Source organism: Heliangelus exortis, chromosome 12, assembly GCF_036169615.1.
Source record: "Heliangelus exortis chromosome 12, bHelExo1.hap1, whole genome shotgun sequence".
Classification (NCBI taxonomy): domain Eukaryota; kingdom Metazoa; phylum Chordata; class Aves; order Apodiformes; family Trochilidae; genus Heliangelus; species Heliangelus exortis.
Window position 1 is genome coordinate 18,083,032 of NC_092433.1, and position 22,420 is coordinate 18,105,451.

The window sequence follows — 22,420 nt, forward strand, 5'->3', positions numbered from 1 at the left end:
AAGCTGCAGTCTACCCCACCCCACATTCCTTGCCCATCCAAATCTCCCTCTGGGAGTCTTAGGTATACAAAGAATAAATGCTTTCTCTATCTGTAAACTGATTCCCATTTTGCTCTTCTTTTAAAGCAGTACAATTAATTGCTGTTAGAAGCAGGGAAATATAGCAGGCTGTAGCTGAGTACTGAATTTATGGATGAAACAATCTGTAGTAAAATGACAATTTTAAGCAGCTGGTTATCACTATTTTGGCTGTATTCATCATGAAAGTGTAGGTATAGCTTGTTTATGGGGTATATAATTCAGGTGGTGTAACTATGGCTTAGGAAGCATTTTAAGTATTTGTTTTCAGGACTTTTCTTTTTGCCTTTTGTCTCATATTTATCATAATTTTCTTAATCTCCAAAGAAGTGATTAAAGGATTACTAAAATCCAACATAGGATTTTCTTATGAATGCAGTAGTATTATTAACGCAGTTGTATTTTGTTTATTTGCTATCAGATAATTTTTCCATCACTTTCTGCTGCTGCCATAACTCCACTAACTTAAACTCTGTTAGATCTGGTTAGCTACTCTGTTCTAGCATGACCAAAAAAATCCAGTGTAAGTGTGGTTTATACTTTAATAGAGGCTCAGTTGGTCACATTAGAAATTATGCTGCTTCTAATCTTTCTCTTGACTAGTGCAGCATCTACTGATACACACAGAGCCCTGCCAAGACCTCTTTAAATGTGTTAAATAGCAAACTTTTTAGTATTTTAGTATTTTTTAGTATTATCTATGTAGAAGTCTGTACAAAGGCACTGTGCAACCACCACAAATTTCCATCAGGACATAAGAGAGAGAGCAGAGGGACAGTAATTGTCTGGGTTGCTGGCTGCCTGTGTGGGAAGTGACTTGATGGACCAAAAAGTCAGGGGTTCCATGCCTGGCTTAGCTATGGAGTTGGGTAAATGAAGGTTCCCTGATGGCAATGATGACACAACCCCTCCTGGCTTTGGCTTCCTGGATATTTTTGGGGTATTTATAGTGCACAGTGTTGATGCAGGCACTACTGTCAATGGAATTTCCATGGGGGTCCCCAAGCACTAACAGAGTAACAAAAGACCCACAGCTTGGGATCTCATGTTGCTTTTATACTGCAGGTTAAGTAGGGCAGAATGTGCCTGCTCTCTCACAAAAAAAATCTTAGTCTTGTCTGATTATGATGAGTAAAATAAGCCCAGTGAAGCCAACACAAACCCTCCCTTAATGGGCAACCTCATTTTCTTCCTGGTAAGCTGCTTAAATAAACTTTTGCATTCTACTGTGATAGCTGAACAAGTAATAACCTTTCAGATGCCCAAGTGGAATTACTATAAAGCCACAGTTTCTTAGCACATCCTCCAGGTGTGAGCTGCTCTGAGGATGTGTGAAAGCCCAAAACAGAAAGAGCAAATGCTCTTTATCCTAATGCAGCAGTTGTCAGAAATAACAAGCCAGTTGCAAAACTGTCAAACATTTGATGCTTCTGTGAAACTCTGTCATTTACCTTCTGCTGCTAAAGTCTGCTCTGTTCCATTCATGACAGCTCATTTCTCCATCCAGTACTGGCAGTAGTAACAGAAAATTGATTTTATCAGCTTTTTGTTAGTGCCAGTATTTGCTCATTTTCCTTATGCCTTCTACCCCTACCACAGGAAAAAAATGGTGTGTGCTGACTGCAGCAGGGAAAATCTGTAGGAGCTGGAAATTCCTCAGGCAGACACAACTATGTGAACTATTACTATATCCTGTTACTATACATTACTTAGGTTCTATAGGTTTCAGAACTGACAGATTCAATAAGAAAGTCACTGTAAGAGCTGGATAAGAGCTTGTATCAGGCTGTATGATGGGATGGCTCCTCCAGCTCTGTCATGAGGAATCCCTGAACTCTGTAAGTGCAAGTTGAACATCTTTAAAGTGGAAAGAACTTCTGTCTATTGGCTTGAACAAAAATACTTTAAAGCATGAACACCTGGTGCTATTGTGCCCCTGTATCAGATTAGATGTCTGTTTGCTCACATGCATCTTGGAGATGAAAGAACACAAGTATCACTTGCCCTGACTGCTTATTATAAAAAGCATATAAAAATGATGAGAGCAACTTGCTGAAACTCCTGCCTAGCCAAGTAAGAAATAATTCATGCAGCTAAAATGGAAACCTTGGAAAGACTACAACTTCTATGTCGTGCAGTTTGACTCTAACCACCTGTTGCAAGGATTCAAAATAGTTTCCAGTGTCGTTCCACATCCCAGGGCTCGGGGCATTTGAAACAATAACACTCCCCACCTTGAAAGGAAAGTTAATGTCAGCCTTTGCAGCAGCCTGGCAGCTGCTAATGTGAAATTCTTCCTTTACTGATAGGGGGGGAAAGGCCACTTTGAGTTAGGACTGAAATCTCACTTTGGCTGAAGTGTGAGAAGGCAGAAAGCTTGCCCTGGCACCTGTTAAAACCTATCAGGCATCACTTTGCTTCCCTGAACCTGCTGGCCTTTCCAGGCTAATAACTGATTTTATCAGTTCAAATCAGCCACCACAGGAACATCTGTTTACCAAGAAAGCTTCCACTTCCATCATGAACAATAATCAACTTTTCCCCTTCTTCAAACTCCCCTCAGCTCCCCTGCAGCTGTTCTCCCATGACACAACAGAGCAATTCACCTACCCCATAAGAAGAGCTCACAACCCAAAATGACATCTCAGGGTTACCAAAGCACACAGAATCTTTTGCTTCTTGCTGATCTGGTTTTTACACAAATGAGGATGTATCTCTACTTGGCCTCCTGCACTTGTGCTGTTGGATTCCCAAGTGATTGAGAAGAAGATAAATGTGTTGGGGAATAAAAGGTTTCAGGCCACCCCATGTAAATTCCTACACAGTGTTCTCATCGTGGAATCTAAGAGGCAGACAGCAGTGCTGTGTACTCATTGTCTCTGGAAAATATTCTGAGTAAACTTAAACTTCAGTGACATCTTTTACATTTCTTCATCACAAGGTTTTTCACTTCCACTGAGCTGCACGGCCTTAAACTACACAATAATGCTCTGCTTTGAGTTCAGTAGTCCATAAGGAGCTGTAGTTTTGCAGTCAGATTCTCCTCATTTCAGAAAATTCCTCTGTTACTCCTCAAAATCAACACAAGACAACACAAAAGTTAACTTGAAGGGTGACTGTGCAGAGAAGTTACTCATATACGTATATAATGTAAAGAATAATGTAAGGAATGTAAATATTTAAGCCAAAAATTAATTTTTAATTCAACTTCTTTCCTTTTAAAAGCACATCACTTGCCTTTCACTAATTTGTCAGCAACAGCAGTACCTGCAAAAATATTCATTTCTATCAGACACTTGACCACTGGCTGATCTGTAGGACTTGGCTTTACATGTGTTTGTCAGTCTTCTTACCTGTTTCCATTGACATCTTCAGTTTAAAAATCCCAATTCTTACCCAACTGCTTTAATTTGTTCAACTTCTGTTAACTTCCAGTGATGTCTCCATAGTGGTTTAATACTATTATAAAACTTCCTATACATAATTATTATTTAGTGCACACTGGACTTCCAGACTGAAATTGAAGATTTTCAGGGTTTACAAAGAGGACCAGAAATACCTTTTTAAAAACTGTATGCAGTGCAGTGAAAGATATATTCTTTGCCACTAATTTCCATATTTCATCCAAACTAAGTAACTTCTAGATAAAATGCCTGCTGAGGTCCCAAAAGAGAGAGGCAAATCTTGCCTTGTACTTTCCTTTTTTAAAAAGCCTGTCCTGGGGCCATGTGTGGGTTGGTTTCTTTCCTTCTTTATATGCTTACTTGTAATTTTCTCCTCTTTTAACTCTACAATAAAGGAGTTATGTAAAACAACATCTGAATATACACAGCTTTTATCACCAAGTCCTTAAGTGTATAAAATCATACTATGTCTGTCTAGCAAGTCTATAAATGTCTGCCCAATGTCTTTCCCCTAAGTGGCTCCTTTTGCTATATATTTTCTTGCATTTAAAACTATTCCCAAACCAAATGGAGTTAACATTTTGTTTCTCTAATTTCCCACTAAGCTTTACCTATTTGTTTCCTGCTGGTCTAAAGCTTTTTCCTTCTTCAGAATTTCAATTTGACTTTCAAACCTCTCAGAGTAGGTGGTCTGTAACATTAAACCATCAAGCAATCAGTTTTATGCTTTCCTTTCCAGCTCCAGCCCCAGCTTTCTTTTCACAAACAAGGATAGGAAATCCTCTGTCTGACACAGCAAAGGATAAAGAGAAACAACAATGAGGCAGTTTGTGATTCAGAGATACACTAAGTGCTCTTAAAGCCTAAAATGCTTTGTGGTTTTGATTTAACAGTCCACCTTAATCCAAAGGCTCTTTCAATGACTGACAAAGTAATGGTTGGGAGAGAACAACAATAATTACAGTAAGCTGGAGGTTTAGAATTGACCTTGATCTAGAATTTGTATATCCAATTAAAAGGAAATTTTTAACTGTGGAGCTGAACTATAAACTTTTGTTGAATAAATTTAGCTGGTGACACAAAAAATTTACATTCCGAGGAGAAAAGTAACTATAAATAACTTGGACACAGCATAACACAAAGTACAATGTCTCCCTAAATCACAAGGAATGGTAACAGTGAATGTGTTTCAGTTGTAAAGTCATTATTCCAGGTTTCAAGCCTGGATCTATAAAGCAATTAATGGGAGAAAGTGAAATGTAAGGAATAGGAAATGAGTATGCAGTAACAAAAATAATGGGTATATTCTGAAAAGGAAAAAAAAAAAAAAGAACTCAACATTTATTAATTTTCAAACAGAAGGCTAATGTTGTATTTCATTTTCTTAAAAAGAAAACATGTAGCAACCAATAAAACCAACATAATATGTGGTGGTTCACTGCCTCATTTAAAAAAATTCAGTTTGTCAAGAGAAGAAAAGCAGCTCTTGATCTGGGTGCTATGAACCAGAGAAAGTAAAAGTTGAGCAGTTTACAGCAAACGGGTTGTTATGAAGTAGGAGAAAGAACTAAAATTCTGCCATTGTTTTCCATAAAATTCTTCTCAGATGTCAAATACAACAATTGGGACTCTTAAATGACCAATTAAGGTTTTACATCCTCAAAGGAACAGTAAAATAAATGTCTTTCACAGATCAGTGGACATGCCATTTGTGGATTATTTTCACACCTTTATAGACTCTGACACTCCCAACTTGTACCCAAGACCCCCACTTTTTTTACCCTAATGCACATTCTTAACTTTAAGCAGATGAGTAGTCCCTTTGGCTTTAGTAAACCATATTCCATACTTAATAAAACCTTACCATTCATGTTCCATGTGTACAGGATTTTTCTACCCTGCAGCAGACAGCTTGTGGTAACACTACTTTCTTCAGGGGCAGCTTTAGCTCTAAGGATTTCTGAACACCTACAGATCATAACACAGGCTTAGGTGGAACTTGCAATAACAGTTACAAAAATAGTTCTAAATTTACTTTTTATCATTAGATTAGAAAAGATTGTTACAAATTTGGCCATCAGGTCCCATAAACCCACAGTGGAATCTTCACAGCAGACTTTAGCTAGACAAGATCTCTGCCCTAGCAGGTATCATATTAACTGGACACCATGCCCATTACTTCAGGTCAGGATTTTTCCTTCCAGCTTTTAAAATACTGTCCTCTTAACCTTGGAAGGTTGTTTTTGGAAGACAATTTTGTTTACTGGAAGACAATTTCCTTTGAGAAAGGACTTGCCTGGTTTGAAATGTTTTGCTTTGCAGTTAGCAACTCGTTGATTAAAACATCCAGGGTAGATCTAAACAAAGGCATTTGTTCTTTTAGGGTGTTTGACTTATGCACTTATTTCCATAGCCCTGAAAAAGATGATGTCCATCTCCTGATTGCCTGAGAATATGAATGCCTTGGTGTGATTATTAGTCTGGTGGCAAAAAGCAGTCAAGACCTTTCCCAAGACCTCCACTTAGAGCCTTAATTTGCATTCTCCTACAAGGATAAGTAAATTCTCCCATGGTTTATCGCTTCATTGACATCTCACTTTAATTAAGGAGCCATGATAATTGCATCTCTTTCTGCAACTGCAGAAAAACACTTCCTAAGCAGTTAGAAGTTTCTGTTCAAAGATTTTTCTAAAGGAAGGGAATATCCTCCCTTACAGAAAAGGAAGGGAAGAATATTCTTCAGACCCAAAGAAGGAATACGGGCCAAACTCTGCACTCCTTGTTCCTACAGAAAACATCTCAGGCTGTGGAATAAACCAATAAAAAGCAAATTATTTTAGGGTAAATTAAGGGACAGAGTTAGTGACAAGTGTATCCTCTTATTTCTGACTGGGGTTTTGATTCCTTTGTTCCATAAATCTATTCACATTATAACATGGTATTCAGGGCCAATAATCTAAACCAGAGACTAGAAGTGCACCACTCAAACCTGGAGGACTATCAGGCACACCACTTCTCCCATAGTTCGTGCTTGAAATTAATTTAATCCCAAAAGAAACTTCACAGAATCTCCTGAATGCCTCCCTGTTTCTGCCCAAGATACATTACTAAAATGTTTCTCCTCAACCTAATGAGTTTGGGAGTCTAACAAAGAACCACAGCAGAGTGTCTGGGGAAGGCAAGCTGGGAAAAGGAACTGAACTGCAGTGTCAGCCCAGTCAAAGTAGCTTTTAATAGTCTGTAAAGCTTGGAGATTTGCTAGACCCAGCAAGAGCCTAATACATTATCTATCCAGCTCCTTGACACCCTGGCTCATTCCTGGGTTTATTACTTGCCTCTAAAGTCAGCTGCAAATGCCTTCTGCAGGGAGAAATCCATAAATAAGGCAAACAAACTGGCTTTTCCTAAACTTTGAGAACATTTTAATTAGTAGCAGGGGATCAAACTGGCTACAACTGAAGAGAAAGGTGCAAGCTGCTAGAGATAAGTTTGTAAGAGAAACAAGGAGCAATTCCCCTGCTGCAAAGCAAACTTTGCCTAGAAAGCTTTTAAGAGGAAAGAGGGAGGCCAAAATCAAGGGAAAACAATGAAAGGTTATATTAAAAAAAAAAAAAAAAAAAAAGCATCAGTATGTACTGGCTCCTTGAAATGCAGGAAGGAATCAGAGTTGGCTGTGTGAACTTTTAAATTAAAACAAGAGTTGCTAGCAGGACACTTATGAACTGTGACTGCAGCAGAAGATGGTTCCTTGCTTTATGTGCCAAGCACTCTGACACTCACCACTGCTCCAGGCAGGCTCTGAGGGGCCAGATTTCCACACTCTGCAGCCTGAAAGATGCCAAAACTTTTACTCTGAAAAAGAGCTCGGGATTCTGGACAACCTAGCAGGAAAAAGCAAGCATTGCTGGGAAAGAAAAGGGGAACATGCAAAAGTGAAAATTACATCAATTTGTATTTTATGGCTGTGCCTCAACTCCACTCACTGAGGGAATCAAACTGTGATAGTACTGGTTTTTATCCTGGCTTTTGTGTGTTTGGATTTGGGATGAACTGGGCTTTAAAGAGCTGCATGCACAAATTTGGGGTTTTTTTTTTCAAAGAACAGTGAACGATTTGGGAATTCTTCTTAACTATAGATGTGAGGTTTCTTTATGACTTACAAGACATGAATGTTAAGCCTTGATTCCAAATAAACTACAAGGGAGACACTAATAAACATGCAGACAGAGAGGTTTCCTCATTTATATTTTTCTTTGCAAGAAATTTGCATTAGAAAAAACCAGCACTGTACAGAAAGGGGGTTATCTGAGGCTTTGGCAAATCACTATAAACTTCTATATGTGGTACAGATTTACACACCTACATAAAACCATTCATTAAGCATTTCTTTAGGAAAAAAAAAAAAATAAAGTGCTTAAACTTAAAAGTGTGAGAACTTTGGTAAAAGGCAGTAATTGTAAAAAATGTAACATAACTGCACTGGTGGGTCTGGCCCAGAGCTGCTTTGTGCTGGTTCCTGGTGGCTCTGGTTTAAAGCCATGCCCTTGGCCAGGTTTAATTCACCAGGTCAGGCAGCATCTTCATGTAGCACAACATGGCATCTGCTCCCAGAGTAACCTCACCTTTGTCCTTTACTCCCAGTAGTACTCACTCTGCACCAGCAGGATTGTGCTGCTACACAGAGCCAGCACTTAGGGAAGAAAAATTTCCTTTCTTGCTAGAGGGAAAAATCAATTAGCAAGAAAACAATGGTGCATCTCCTCATGCCACACTGAAAGAACAAAATTGGAACTAAATTGTTGGAACTAAATTCCAACTGCTCTGTGTCTGCAGATCATGTTGGATACTCTGGGATTTCAGACCTGGTCTGAGCCAGCAGCCTGTGTCCAGTTTACATGTGATGTGGCCTCAGAGCTGTCCTTCTCACCAGGACCTTCCCCTTGTCAAGCCACAATTTATCTCCATCAAAGGCACAGAGTCTCAGAAATAAACCCTGAAGCCCCCACAATTTCAGCAACAAAAGAATTATTTGATTACTCTAAGTATTATATTTTGTCCATCACATGGCTTCTTATTGATGGAAAGTTTGAAGCAGCAAAAATAAAAATAATACCCTGATTCATTTAACTCTTGAAAGCTCTACCTAGAGCCTGTTACTAATGACAATCAAATTTTGGTCTTAAGAAGAGAGGACTGCTAAAAGAAAAAAAGAAAGATTTCTGTTTGCAAATCAAGATAGAGAAAAACCCTTTGGAGAATGTCACAAGGGTGGAGATCAGATGATCTCCTGGTGTCTTTCTTCAGGAGGAAAAAAAGTTATGCAATTCCAAGCAGTCATGTGGTATGGCAGCTGCTGAAGTTACTGCTAATTTTTATCAGAGCTGGCCAGAGCCAGGAAAAGATCAGCTTTATGAGCAAGACCTCTTAAGAAATAAACTAAATCTTCCTGAGCTGGGAGGTTTGCAGAACTGAGAAGAATTAAAAGCAGCACTGAAGATCTCTTCTCTTTTTTTTCCTCCTCAAATGATTCAGGAAACATTTCCACTCTCACTTTGTTCTGCTGGTTTCTTTCTCATATTCATCCAATCAATCAAACCTTTTAGATAATATTTACTAGTTTTCAACTCAAATTCCTGCTCAACTGCATGTTCCCAAAGGACTGTTCACTTGTCCAATGTGTCTGTGCCTTTATTATTGTCCTCTCCAACCTCAGCCATTTGGTGATCCTTTAAAACTGTAATGAAACTGTGAAAATTTAATTATTTCACTCTATCTGTTGAACTTGAAGATGAGATTTCTACATTACCAATATCCTGTGACTCAGGTCTTTGAAAACCTGTGCATAAATTAAACTGGATCCTAAATCAAGCTTGATCACCAAAGCTGTTACTTGCTTTGGTGAAACCCTGTTCTGTGAGCCTCAAAGTTATGTGGGTGATGATAAAAAATAAAGACTAAAGGCAAGTACTTCCAGATAAATTTCTCTAAAGAGATCATGACTCTTCCAATGTCCTCCAACCTCAGTTTAAAGAGGATTAATTCTGTATTGCTATTAAATGGAGTATGGAATTAAGGTGTGGATACAGGGGTTCTGGGATGTAACTGTGTCAGAGTAAAAGGGTCCATAAGAAGAGCTTGCTGGGGGGTACACTCTGCCTGAGATCCACAGGTCAAGTCCTACAAATCAGTGATTTTTTAAAATATTAACACCAGGTTTCAGTAGACTATTGAAAAGGGGCACCAAGCAGAGACACTGTTATCCAAATTCTACCCACCACTCCTTCCAGTCCTAACAAATGACCAACTTTCCTTTTCTGACTTATTAATTCCTCCCCTGAGCCTTTATAACCTGAATTCCACTTTCAGAGGAAAATTCCCTTTACAGATATAAGCCTCTACAGATATGAACTTCTTTAAAAATATTACACTGTTTTATGAAATCAAACATAATACACAATTATTTGGACACTAAAATACATAATAAAGTCTTAAAATCAACAACTTAAATACTATTCTCATTTAAAAGGCCCAGTGCCAATGCAAAAATTTCTCAACTATGATTGTCAGCTCAGAACCATTTGAATTTATGAGAGTCTAAAAACTTTACAAGTCCTGTAGTTGCACTTGGTAGTGGAATGTAAACCAGTAAAGTTATATTGTTATAGGACGGATCAAAACAATGCAGAAAGGAGCAGTCAACAATGTTGGAATTTCACAAGGCTGGGAAGTTGTCACCTCTTGTCACCACTTCCAATTTTTCATCATGCAAAGAATGAATTGATTAGACAAAGAAAAAAGCCTTGTGACAGAATAGGAATATAATGCCACTATTGCTCTGCAATTTGATACAGGAAATATAATCAACTTCTCATCAAGTACCCTCATTTTCCATGTTTTTCTTTTCCTTTTTCATGTCTTACCATAAACTAACATTTACCAACTCTGAAAAAAGAAACAAAACAGAACCCTATAGCCCATATTGGAATATATTTCATTTACTGTCAAGCAGTAGAACTTTATTTGACTTAAATATTACAAATATCATTAATCAGCAGTGACTTTGTGTTACATTTCTTACTGGAACAGATTCCAGGATTTCAGAGCAGTTTCCATATTTTGTGTGTAGAAAAAAGGAAACAGAAACTTCACTTTTCTTGGGAAGAAAGCACAAATAAGGCACTTGTGGGAATCAGGTCTGCATGCCCTGCTCTTGTTCTGAAGAAAAATCCCATTACTAGAACAAATCAGGTTTGAGCTGCAGGATCAGGATTCTGGATTCCCAGGAAGATTTGGTCACCCTCACACACTCAGTACTTTTCATGTTTGTTGGACAACTTCCATTTTTAATTCCAAATGAAAAGCAATGCAAATTTTACACAAGTGCACACTGAATAGCAATGGCCTGAGCTTGCTTTTTTTGTCAGTTAATTTGCACTTCTTTATGCATATCTGATGGTCCCACTGACATGGAAATGTACTGCATATGTACTAAATTAAGGGCAATTGTGTATGATTGCCCAATTATGATGATACAAACAAAATGTGTGAAAATACTTGATAGGACATGCTGTGTGTTTTCTCTAAAAAGACTCAGTGCATTCAAAAAAAAACCCTAAAAATAAAATCCAACAGTTAACCATAATGGTTTGGCTTCAAATGTGGAAAACTGAACAGGAGATGGGGGACGATTAAAAATGCAAGGAATTGTGCCACATGTGAAAAGAATAAATTGTCCCATTGTTACAGGCTTTATAAGCATCCTTAAAAAAAAAGTATTTATCTCTTGGAGCCTGACGTGTTTCTCTCCTTAGCTACAGAGAATATGAAACAGCTATTTTTCACTTCTTTTAAAGAGTAATAATTTGTAACATCAAAATCTCAGGTGGTTTGTATTTTCTCTTCATTGCTCATGTCACAGCCAGGCATCTGCAGCCCCACGACTGCTCCTGGACCACCAGCTTTGTCCTCCAGTGCAGGACATCCATTCCACCACCTCCATTCCAAGGAGGGAATAAAGGCAGGCAGGCTGGGCACTGACCAAAAGCTGTTTCATCAAGATCATCAGCTGAAGGAGAGGGGATCAGATATTTCATGAGCTATGTGGTCAGGCAGTGCATGAGTCAAGTGAGTCCCTTGCTTACTGAGAGATTTGACAGGCCTGGTTATTAAAAGCTGTGTTTCCTTTCCAAGCCCTGTTCTTTGTGGTACTAAACAAGTTAGTAACCACAGCAAAGAGAAAAAAACATTGAGGCAGGGCATATACTGTGTAATCTGTGACTTTCTTTGAAAGTGTTGTAAATTGCTATCCTATCAGTAGCATATTCCTCCTCCCCAGCTTTCCATCCCTATAGATTCAAAATGCTCGTGTTATGCTTAGGGTCAACATGCTGTGGACTTTTATTAAAAAGAAGATAAGATGGTATGGAAATGTGAGGGGAACCCACACTGGACCTTTTCAAAAGTTGCAGCATGAAATCTTTTTATCAGGGAAGAGGTCCAGAGACTGTAGGTCCAGAATACCAGAAACTTTCTTTGTTTGCAACACTTCTGTTTTCAACCCATCCAACCTATTTTTCTGGTTTTGTTTGTGGGAAGGACACTAGTACAGAATTTAGTGTAGAAAGCCCATTGTACCTCTTTGGTTCCTTCTCCTTTTGCTATCTGATTCATTCCCTTGCTTCCCCACATCCTCACCACAGCTCAGACTGCAGCACTGGTACAAAATCAGGGAAATAAATTTATGAGAGGAAAAAATGCAGTGATAACCAAGGCCGCCTGTTTTCATTTACATTTTCCTCTTAAGGTTATTATTATTATTCCCTTTTGAACAAGCTGTGGGATCTATGTTTTAGCACAGGCAGGATGCTGCTTTGTAAGATACCATTAACAGATAGGGACAAGGGGCTTGGAAAATTTTCTAGGAGTCTCCAAAAAAAGCTGACACTGCTATAGCTGCACTCACTGTCCTGTCCTGTTCCCTCTCCACACTCTCATGTGCTTGCATGTCCTGGCAGGAGCTGGAACAGCCAATTTGAAGTTACTGTCTGAAAATATTTTCTTCTAGAAAATTAATTCCTAAGTGTTTCTAGCTTAGTAAATCTAAGTTTCTAGCACAGTAAATCTTGTTTGAAGAGCTGAACTCTTCCATTCAAGACAATGAAAAAAATTCTGCATAACCTGCACGCTTGCTGGAGCTCAGCTTGCAGTAAAGCTTCCTGCAAGTAGCTCCAGGCTTAGCTTCATCCTACTGAAGCTTAATTTTAAAAGTACTCACCAGCAAATGAGAATTAAAGACCGTGTTAATAATTTTATTTACTGGTTATTTGTGGAAGTCTCCTGTGAGCTGTCTGGGAGTGGTGATAAGTGGAACAGGGTCCAGCCTGGCAATACTGAACCCCTTCAGCCCAGGGGAAAAACAAAACCCCACCATCCACAGGCAGACCACATGAAATGGTTCATCTCTTCATTCACTTAATCTTGAAGCCACCCTTTCCTTAGCAGTGGATCTTTCTTGGTGCATTTGTGTTGCTGATTGGGAAAGGAGCCTGCAGTGACCAGATTGATTTTTGCTGAAAGCCACTTTGCCATCGTGTGACCAGAGCAGCACACTTACTGAAAGGTGAAAAGGAAACCCTCTGCAAACTGCAAAACTTTTTTTTGTACATTTCCAGCAAAAAAAGATTTGCTAAAAACTTTTATTGTTCTTATGTGCAATCTGTGGAGAAATCCACGTAAGGAAAAGCAGCCCATAATGTGCAGCAAATGAGCAGGCTTTGGGGAAAATCAATCAAATGCACTAAGACGTGTTCTCAACTCCTAAACTAATGATCCTTCCTGTGAGCAGCATGAAACACTGGGCAAGTCCCAGGTGGCATAAATCCTCGAGGTTTCAGGGGAGCTGTGACAGTTTATACTACCTCAACAGTACCCTAATTGTGCTTCAAACTTTTTAAGGTGGCAAGCACTCAGCATTTCAAAAGCCTCTTTCTTCCTAAGCCATCCTGAAGCTAAACAAACAAGTTTACCAGTTAAGTGAAAAGAGAATGCCATATTTAATTTATAATCTTTCAGAGCTGATGTGCTTAAAAATAAAACCTCTGAAAATCTAACTTTGTTGTAAGAAATGGCAAGCAGCTGCCTAGAGGAGGCATTCGTGGCTGGGACTTGAACCAACTTCTCTTAAGAGGAAATTAGGACCATTTTGTTACCCAGACAAAAATGAAATCTATGAGAACAGTAATTCCTTTGCCTAGAAATCAATAGTTTCAGCATGTTTTTAACATGGCAATTTGCTACAGAACATCTTAAGGAGAATTCAGTAAATCACTTGTACTGCATTAAATCAGCTGTTTGCTTTGAATGTGTTTGTTCAGAACTGCACGGAGCACATGTAGTCCAAGAGGAGAAAATCTCACAGTATCACTGCTTCTAAAGAAATTGTGAAAGATCTGAAAACATATATAGGTAAGAAGAGGGGTTTAACATAGAGCAGCTACAAATAAACCAAGATCCAAGTAAAACCTTGGTCAGACAAGAACTCCAGACATTATTTCTTGGTATACTTCATATTTACCCATTTGCAAATTAAGGATAATATTACTAAGCACTCAGGGGAATTTATTAAGCAGTTAATAATAGCCATAACACAATTTCATAGCCCTGTGTAAACACTAAATATAATTATTACCGAACAGATTCTGTAAAACAAAATAGGAGGGAAAAAGGATGTTTCTCTGTATTTGTTACAAGCTGCTTTGTAAACTGAGGCATACAAGGTTTTGATGTTTGTCATTTAGCAGTAGAAATATGTACTTCACTGCATTGCTCATGTCATCATACAAAAGGCTAAAAAACTGCTTTTATAGAAAATTCAAGACAGTTTTTAAGCTTAACTTCTTCCCCTTTCACCTTTTAAAAGATGTAGACCAGGAAATCCGAACTACGTAAGTAAAATATGTTTTAAAATTCTCTCTGCCATAATTGTTTATCTCCATATTAATTTGTCAGGCAAATTTGCAGGCAAGAATCAATATAACAATGCATTTGCTATCAGCTATAAAGAGCACTGTGTATGTGTCTGTATTTTTGTACTGCCTAATCCCTGATCAGTCATTAAAAAATTTGTGACAGTTCTGAAAATGAGGACTGACACTCTTATATTCTCTGCAGAATGCAACCACCAGAAGATCGACAGCAAAGGAGCATTTTCCATAAGGGAATAAAATAATTTATGTTGTACTTCATTGTAAATTCTCTGTGATGGAAGAGGGAATTAATTTTGGAGATGTTAAGCTCAGCATCTTATATTCCAGTATGATTCTTTGTCAAAGAGTCTTAATATTTAAAATCATGCTAGTGATACATAAAACCTTAATATTGAACAAGTCAAAGAAGTTCTAGACAGCTAAATTCCACTCTAGATAGTTAAGTTACCATCTTTCTTTACCATCTTTTATGCTTTTGAAAGCAAATGTGACCTGCTAGGATGCTCTATTCCAAGTATAACAAGTTCCATCTGAGTTCTCCAGCTGTGCCCCAGCCACATCTGCAAACAATTTTCCAGCCAAACTGCCAAATCGAAACTTTGGCATTGTGAAGGTTATTAAAAAAAAAAAAAATTGCCTCTAGAAAGACACTATCACTGGATATTATCTAATTTTCATCTAGATCATTTACAGGATATTTCAATTATCTAAGTTAACAGGATATTAGTACAATAAAGCTCACTTAGATGCCTTGATGTAGGAGGTACTCCCTTTCTTCCTTAACCCAGATGAGGGTTAGATACAGCAGGCTAAATATAAATTGCACAGAACACAAAATGAAACAGTTGTTTTCAGGAGCTGGTGGCCACACTACACGTATTTTGAGGACTGCAGCAGAGCACTGGAGCCTAGTTCTGTCAGCTGGATGCCTGGAGTGGCTGGGGGTGCATTAAATGTCTTCATTTTATCTAAAAGAAATCCAGTTAGCACCCTCAGAGACAACTCCAGAATGGGAATCCAACCACATTAGCTGGGCACTGTTCAGAGACTTGATTCAACAGGACACCCCTGATGTGGAGGCACCCAAAGTCAACTGTTGGGAAACAATGCCCTAGGTTTTCATCAGCATTTTGTGTGTATTCAGAGGTGAGAGGAGTGAATATGAAAATGAGCTTGTGGTCAGCACAAGAGTTGTCAACACACATCAACCCATGTCAACATATGTGTTTTCTGCTACCCTTGGAGTGTTACAAATATAACAAAGCAACTCCAGTGCTTTTGTTCTGGAGTTTCCTCTGAAGAGTAACTGGAACTGTGGAAAAGACCCTGCACAAACACTGCTCACACAGCCAAGGACAGCAGGAAAGCTCACCCAGCCTCTGAAGGACACCTCTGTGTCCTTCTCAGGTTCTTAGTGTGAGTCCAGCATAATGATATTTACTTGTTTATCCTGGCTTGTGCTAACATTGCCAAATCCTAAAATTGTGGAGAAAAGGAGGAGTAAAAAAAGTGGAAAAAGAAAAGCAGTAAGGAGGGAGGTCCTTTGCAACAAGGAGCCACTCACCAAGACTGTTTCTGCTCCAGGAGACTGCAGCAGCCTTGCAGACAGAGAGCAGGGCATTTCCTAACTTTGGGATATTTGATTTTCCAAAGTTTTGGCTTCCATATGGTTGTTTGTTTTGTGTGACTGTGTACTACTTCAGAAACGGATGTCAGCTTTTCAAATCTGCTTTGGGGAAGTACATGCTTATGGGAAAATTTTCAGTTCAAACAAAATTGCATAATTCTCACAAAATTGTCCAGACCTTTTTGCAATTATGTCACATCACACGTATATATATATATATATATATATATATATATAGTTAAAACAACTCTGGATCATTTCACATCTTAGCTTCTTATCTTTTTATAGTTCTGCTACTGTGGCCCCATTCTTTCCCATACGAAGAAACTTAATTAATATTTTAGATCCTTAGTAAATTGTGAATACAATTTACCATAACAGTACAGAAAATAGCAAATAGACATTGTCCCCTGCCAACAGAAAATCCTTAACAGCTGTTTATTGCTCATTTGCAAAACATAAGAGCAATGGAATTCCATTACTTAGAGAAACTGGCTGTTCCATGACATCCTTGGCAACAAACACCACACTTATCTTTTTGAACAATAGAGTCTCAAAGTTTCTCCAGCCTACAAAAATAAGACTGAAGAATACTTTTTCTTAACTGTAAAATGCTAAACAATGGGAACTGACTCGCCATCAGCTGCGTTTTGTTTCAAGAAAACTAACATTTCTCTCTCTCTTTTCCCCCCAAAAGAAATTTGCTCACTGTAAATTGTGAGAAAAGTTTCAAGCAACCATTTATTTCACAGGAAGGACTTCTTATTGAGGCCAAGACTTTGTCAAAATTAGAAGAAATTCAGACTGTGATCTGAGTAATACAAGAACTTACAAACAACATGAAGGGATTTTCTTAGGTTTATAATAAACCATACAGAAATTGCAGGGCTGAAGCTTGTCTAACTGTTCAAAACCTGGTCTTGAATACCAAGAAAAATAAAATCAGGGTTTACACCACAGATACTTCCCATATGGTTTTAACTATATAACTTAGAAGTTTCCAATAGCTTTAAAAAGAAATATCTACAGCATACCAGATAGATGCTCTCTCCTCCAAAAGCCAGGACATGCACATACCATCCATAATCTGCTTTCTATATTTAGGTAAGAACTATACCTAAAGCTGTGAGGGTCAGCACTGAATCAAGTCAAGCATATTTTAACAGACATGGCTTCTAGGCAGTGATTAGCACGGGACACTTCTCCTAAACCCACACCAAACATCATTCTATCTGAAGACCCAAGATGGAACTTGCAGCAAGAAAAGAGACTGGGCAGTCTATTCACATACCTCAATAATCCTGTCATGAATCTGTAGCCCTCCTTCCTTAGCAGCAGGCCCCGTGTCAACTATTTTTGACACAAAAATTCCTTCACTAGATGAACCATCTTGATTGTCCTTTTAAGATGAAAAGAAAAACATATTATTGTACCTTGAGCTAACTCTAAAAGCTGCCCATATCACAACAGTGCATTAATTTGAAAGCAACATCTTACTGATGTAACACAGGATGACTTTGTGCTGAGAACACCCAACACCCCTTTTGAAAGATTAACCAAAGAGGAATGGACTTCCATTAGCTACATTAGTTGCTTGATAATTATTTTCCTCTGACTTAGGCCAGCTCAGCACTGATTATCATTACAATTATTCTTAATGTCAAATCCAGTGAGACAGCAGCCTGCTTGCATATCAAAAGTAAGACAAGGGTGCACTTTTATTTTTAGTTGCACAGCTCTTCCTCTGGAGGCTTAAAAATATACCATGAAAACCAGCTTACACCTAACAAGGTTATTTTCATCTCCCTGTGTACTGTGTCACCAGCTTCTACCAGTGCAGAAAATTGAAAAACTCATGACTATAAAGAATAACTTTCAAGTGAATTTACTAGGAATAAATCATGATTAATGTCAGATTTCCAAGAGGCCAAGAAGCAGTTCTGAATACTTTCTAAATTACGAGGACAAGGTATAATCCAATCCTTGATCTAATTAAAGTCATATGTAGCAGCTCCAGCCAACAAGCATCCAGAAAAAATATGTTAGTTGAGTGTATGGTGCAGGAAACATCTGAAATCACAGAATTCAAAAATAGGTTGTTTAAATTACATCCCTTCACCTGCACAGGGGGCTGCTTAATCTCTGGGGGAAAGGAGAGTAAATAATGTTTTCTTAATGAACTGTAAAGGGCCTGAGCCCTGAACTCGTGCAGCATTTTCAAAGCAGACTGGTCTGAGAAAGAGACACCAGGGTCTCTTTCCCACCCAGGGAAAGGGTTCCAGCATTTTGGGAGTGACACTGCACCAATTATTGGTGTCACCAGCTGTGACCAAGTGCGAGAGTAAACGCACGGTGAGAGAACAGGCAGCGTAGTTAACAGGCATCAGACACAAATGTGAATATAAGATTTGCTCAGAAAGAACCCCAAGAGAACCAAATGCTTGTCAGCAACATTTTTCCTCTAAGTGTTGACCTACATGCTTTTCCCAACTGGAAAGGGCAAACATATTTTAACAATTAACATACCACGCATGGTCGGCCACCAATAATATTAAATCCAAGAGAGCCAGAGTCACGATGAAGGATGAGAGTCAGTGCTTTAGTTTCTTCACCCTACAAAAAACAGATAAACACATTCAAAACAACTGTGTGCTTTAGTAAGACAGATAATATTTCTATCCAGGTCTGTTGTCTATTCCGTATTTTTCCCCCATTTAGTTTAGAGAAAAATGTTTACAACAACTTTGCAGAGGCAAAGTGAGCAGCTCCCAGCCTCTGCACTCCAGCCACCCCACTGCTCTCCAGCAGTGCTTCCTTGCAAAACCCACCCTCTAAGATTTATGTGTATTTTTTATTGAGATCTACAGTGAGACACTTAACAGCACCAGAAAATATTTATATGTAATACTGATTCCTGCAACTGCTTGACCTAGTCATGTGTGATGTGTTATATAAACTACTCCATGTTTCCAGCAGTCAAATTCTTGACTTTTTCCAGTGCTTGAGGGTGAATGAATCTCAGGATTGCATTTTTATGTTGCTTCTCTCTAGTGCTAGCTACATGACATTGTCTTAAGCAGTATCAAACTTCAAGTGATAAACAACAGAAATTCTCTGGTGAGTTTTAGAAAACAGCATAAACCAAAACCTCTGCGAGTTTTCCAAAAAGCCCAGGATGCCAATCAGTACTCACAGTGCCTCCCATCAGGAATTTTTAATAGCAAAAAAGAAATCTTCCATCACTGAAAATCATTGTGTTCATCTCATAAAATATGAAGCTCTACAATGAACAGTTCTCTGGTTGGACAAAAAATTATATTTGGAGGCCAGTGCAATCATGATCTGTTACCCTGTCCCATTACCCCAGCTTGTTCTAAACTACAAATATGAACTCATACAAAGTGCCTTTAATGACACAGTGATGTTACTTAACTGTCATTAAGGCTAAAGTAAAGACAACTAATTAAAGACAACCAAATCCCCATAATGTACTAACTTCAGTCTCAATCAAGTGGCTGTTATTCACAGCACACCACTATAAAACTACCCAACAGATGATGAGAACACAACAAAAAGCCATCTGAATAATATCTTTTTTAAAAATGAATAATATCTTCTTTAGAAATCAGAATAGGGTGGGGAATGTTGTGCATCTACAGATCTGTATCAACATTGCTACCACTGAGATCTTTTTGTTTTATCCAAAGGGTGAAAATGTTATGAACACAAAACTGTTTGAGGAAGTTATCTTGCAAGTCTGGTTTTCATAACCAATTAATGACAACAATTACAACAGTTACATTGTAACTCAATGCAGATGGGTTTAGTTTGCACATTTTTCACTCAATGTCCGATCTGAAGTTGTCAGTCAAATATTGATGTCTATTAAACGCATACAAAATGTCAAAGTTATCCTGGATTATGGAATTACCCCTCCAGATTAGGGGATGATGATGAAGCCCAACTCCCTGGCAGAGCTCCACTGAGCCCATGCTCTGAGCTCTGCTGCAGGGGAGCTGCACCCACACACTGCACCTCAACATTTCATTTACAGATTTTGTGTCAGTTTATGATTATCTTTCCTGCAGGCTGAATAATAAATTGACTTGGACCTGACACAGAGAAAAGTGAATAAACTCTACCTGAATTTATCTGAATTTGCTTACACTATACACTCAATGAGAACCAGGTAGAGAGAAGAGGAATGAAAAATGAAGTAAAGGCTATGTCACTGCAAGACTTCAGGCACAGACCTCAGACAGGGTTTCAAATAACAAATTTCCAGTCCTGTGAGACCACTTTCAGGGTCTGGTAATTCAGGATTTGAAAGACAGGGACATGCTAGCGCCACTGTTTACTTCCCTCATTATGCCTTTCTAAGAAGGCAATTAGAACAATGAAGAAACAATTATGGCATTGCTCTCTGACAAGTGTCAGTAATTAGTTGCATGTTCTCATCACAGCCTCCTTCCCTGGCTATGATTTGATGCTTTCATACCCAGCAGAACAAGTATGAAAGCAGGTAGGTCTGAATGAAGCAAAAAACCCCAAGCTGATTCTTTCAGTTTTCGGAGGTAGAACAGTCACAGGGGTTTTAAAGAACCTTTCCATCCCCTTCTGATGGAATGTCTCCATCTTCCCTGCAGCAGCAGAGTCGTGTTACAGAGCACAACCTCCACACCAGTGCAGAACAATATCCCCACCACTGCTGTGAAGCTGCCCTGGCACCAGGGAGGCAGCAGCACATTTGCTTCAACACTCAGTTACCTTCACAGCTTCATACCCCAAGTCTTAACAATTTCTTTACCAGGCTTCTTCATAAGGAAGCTGCAATGCAAATGATTTTTCCAGGACTCTGCCTTTCTTTTCCCCCTCTAACCATGTCTCAGGTTCCAGTGAAACAATCATTAAACAGTGAGGTAACTGGAAGTGTGGTGGCCAGCATCCAGCCCTGCCCCGTCATCTGCTTCAGCAGCAGAGCTGATGGTTACTGGCATGTTGTATTCCCACAGCTGAACAGAACTCTTAAAACATAATTCTTGAAATTACTGTACTTTCCAGTTGAGTAATGTGGAGCTAATAGACTGCCATGCCCTTTAGATATTGGAGGGCTCTGATTTCTTGGTAGTGTGGTGGGAGAGAGTCTGTACTCCTTACAGAAAGCACTTCAGCTTCTCATTTACTGGAGGAATGGGCTGCCAGGACCAGACCATTTTTTGAGACTGCCAGGGGAAATCTAAGAAAAAAACCATCATCTTGTTTTGAAGGACTTCATCTGGCTTCTATACAATTAAAACTTGTGTTAGCACCTCCTCGTATCTCTGGTATTAAACCAGAGATCCCAAATGCCAGATCATGAACTGGTTCCTGTATGTCCTGATACACTTACTGAAAATCAGTCCCTGCCTTTGGTTGTTAGGACAGGGCTGCAGCCAACACCACAGGCTGCTTCTGAGTCTCCCTTAGGACTTTGAGGGCTGTGTACATAAAGGAACAACCAGATCAGCTTATCAATAGGTGTGAGCAGTGGTATGTTTCAGCAAGGATTAAGCACTGTTTGAATAGCATGAGGTTGTTCTTGATTATTTAGACTTTGATGTCTCAGGATGGACATGTCTGATCAAAGGAAACACTAATTTTGAGTAAAACACACCACCTTCCCTGCCACTCCCTCCTCAAGCTCGTCCACAATAAGCCCCACCTCTTCCCACTGGGGAATAAACAGACTCTGAATAAACTTTCAGATCTGTCTTTTGGAATGAGCACAGAGCAGGCACCCAGTAATTACACAGGGAAATTAAAATGCTCCCTCAGTGGTAAAGAGGATGGGAAAGAATACACGTGGAAAACACAACTGGAGTCACTTAGGGCACATCTGCCTGTTTAAGAGGCTTATAAAATCATGAGGTATTTCCAGATGAATGTGTGTAGAAAATATATATTTTGTCTATGTCTTATCTTAATATAGTTATAGCAGTGTTACAGAACTCACTTCAGAACTGGGAGATGGAAGCAGAGGAAAAGCTGTGTGGTTCATCCAGTATCACAAAGGATGTCTGTGCTAAGGCAAACCCAGATGCAGGTCTCCAAAGCTGCTGAAAAAGTTTCCCTCGGCTAAAAGGCCACAAATTTGGGTTTTTCATGAATGGCCTAATGTTCCTCAGTATCATATTTCCCCCTTTAACTAAGCACTTAACCAGAACTGCAAGTGTCTATTTCTTCCATTTTGACTAAAGGATTTGTCATCTGATTTATTCTAGGTTGGTTCTACACCTATGGTGACATCCAGCCTCCAGGCAAGGAAGTCAGAAGATTCTGCATCTACA

General features: G+C 38.9%; 1 protein-coding gene across 1 annotated transcript in view; it reads right to left on the bottom strand.

Annotated features, from left to right (window-relative positions):
* Positions 1 to 22,420, bottom strand: part of PDZRN3 (PDZ domain containing ring finger 3) — a 130,893-nt gene that overhangs the window by 104,903 nt on the left and 3,570 nt on the right. Inside the window, exons 2-3 of the mRNA XM_071756328.1 lie at positions 18,621 to 18,707; positions 17,386 to 17,493 (exon numbers count right to left, since the gene is read on the bottom strand). Of these exons, the coding sequence (XP_071612429.1) occupies positions 17,386 to 17,493; positions 18,621 to 18,707 (195 nt within the window). The remainder of the gene's footprint in view (positions 1 to 17,385; positions 17,494 to 18,620; positions 18,708 to 22,420) is intronic.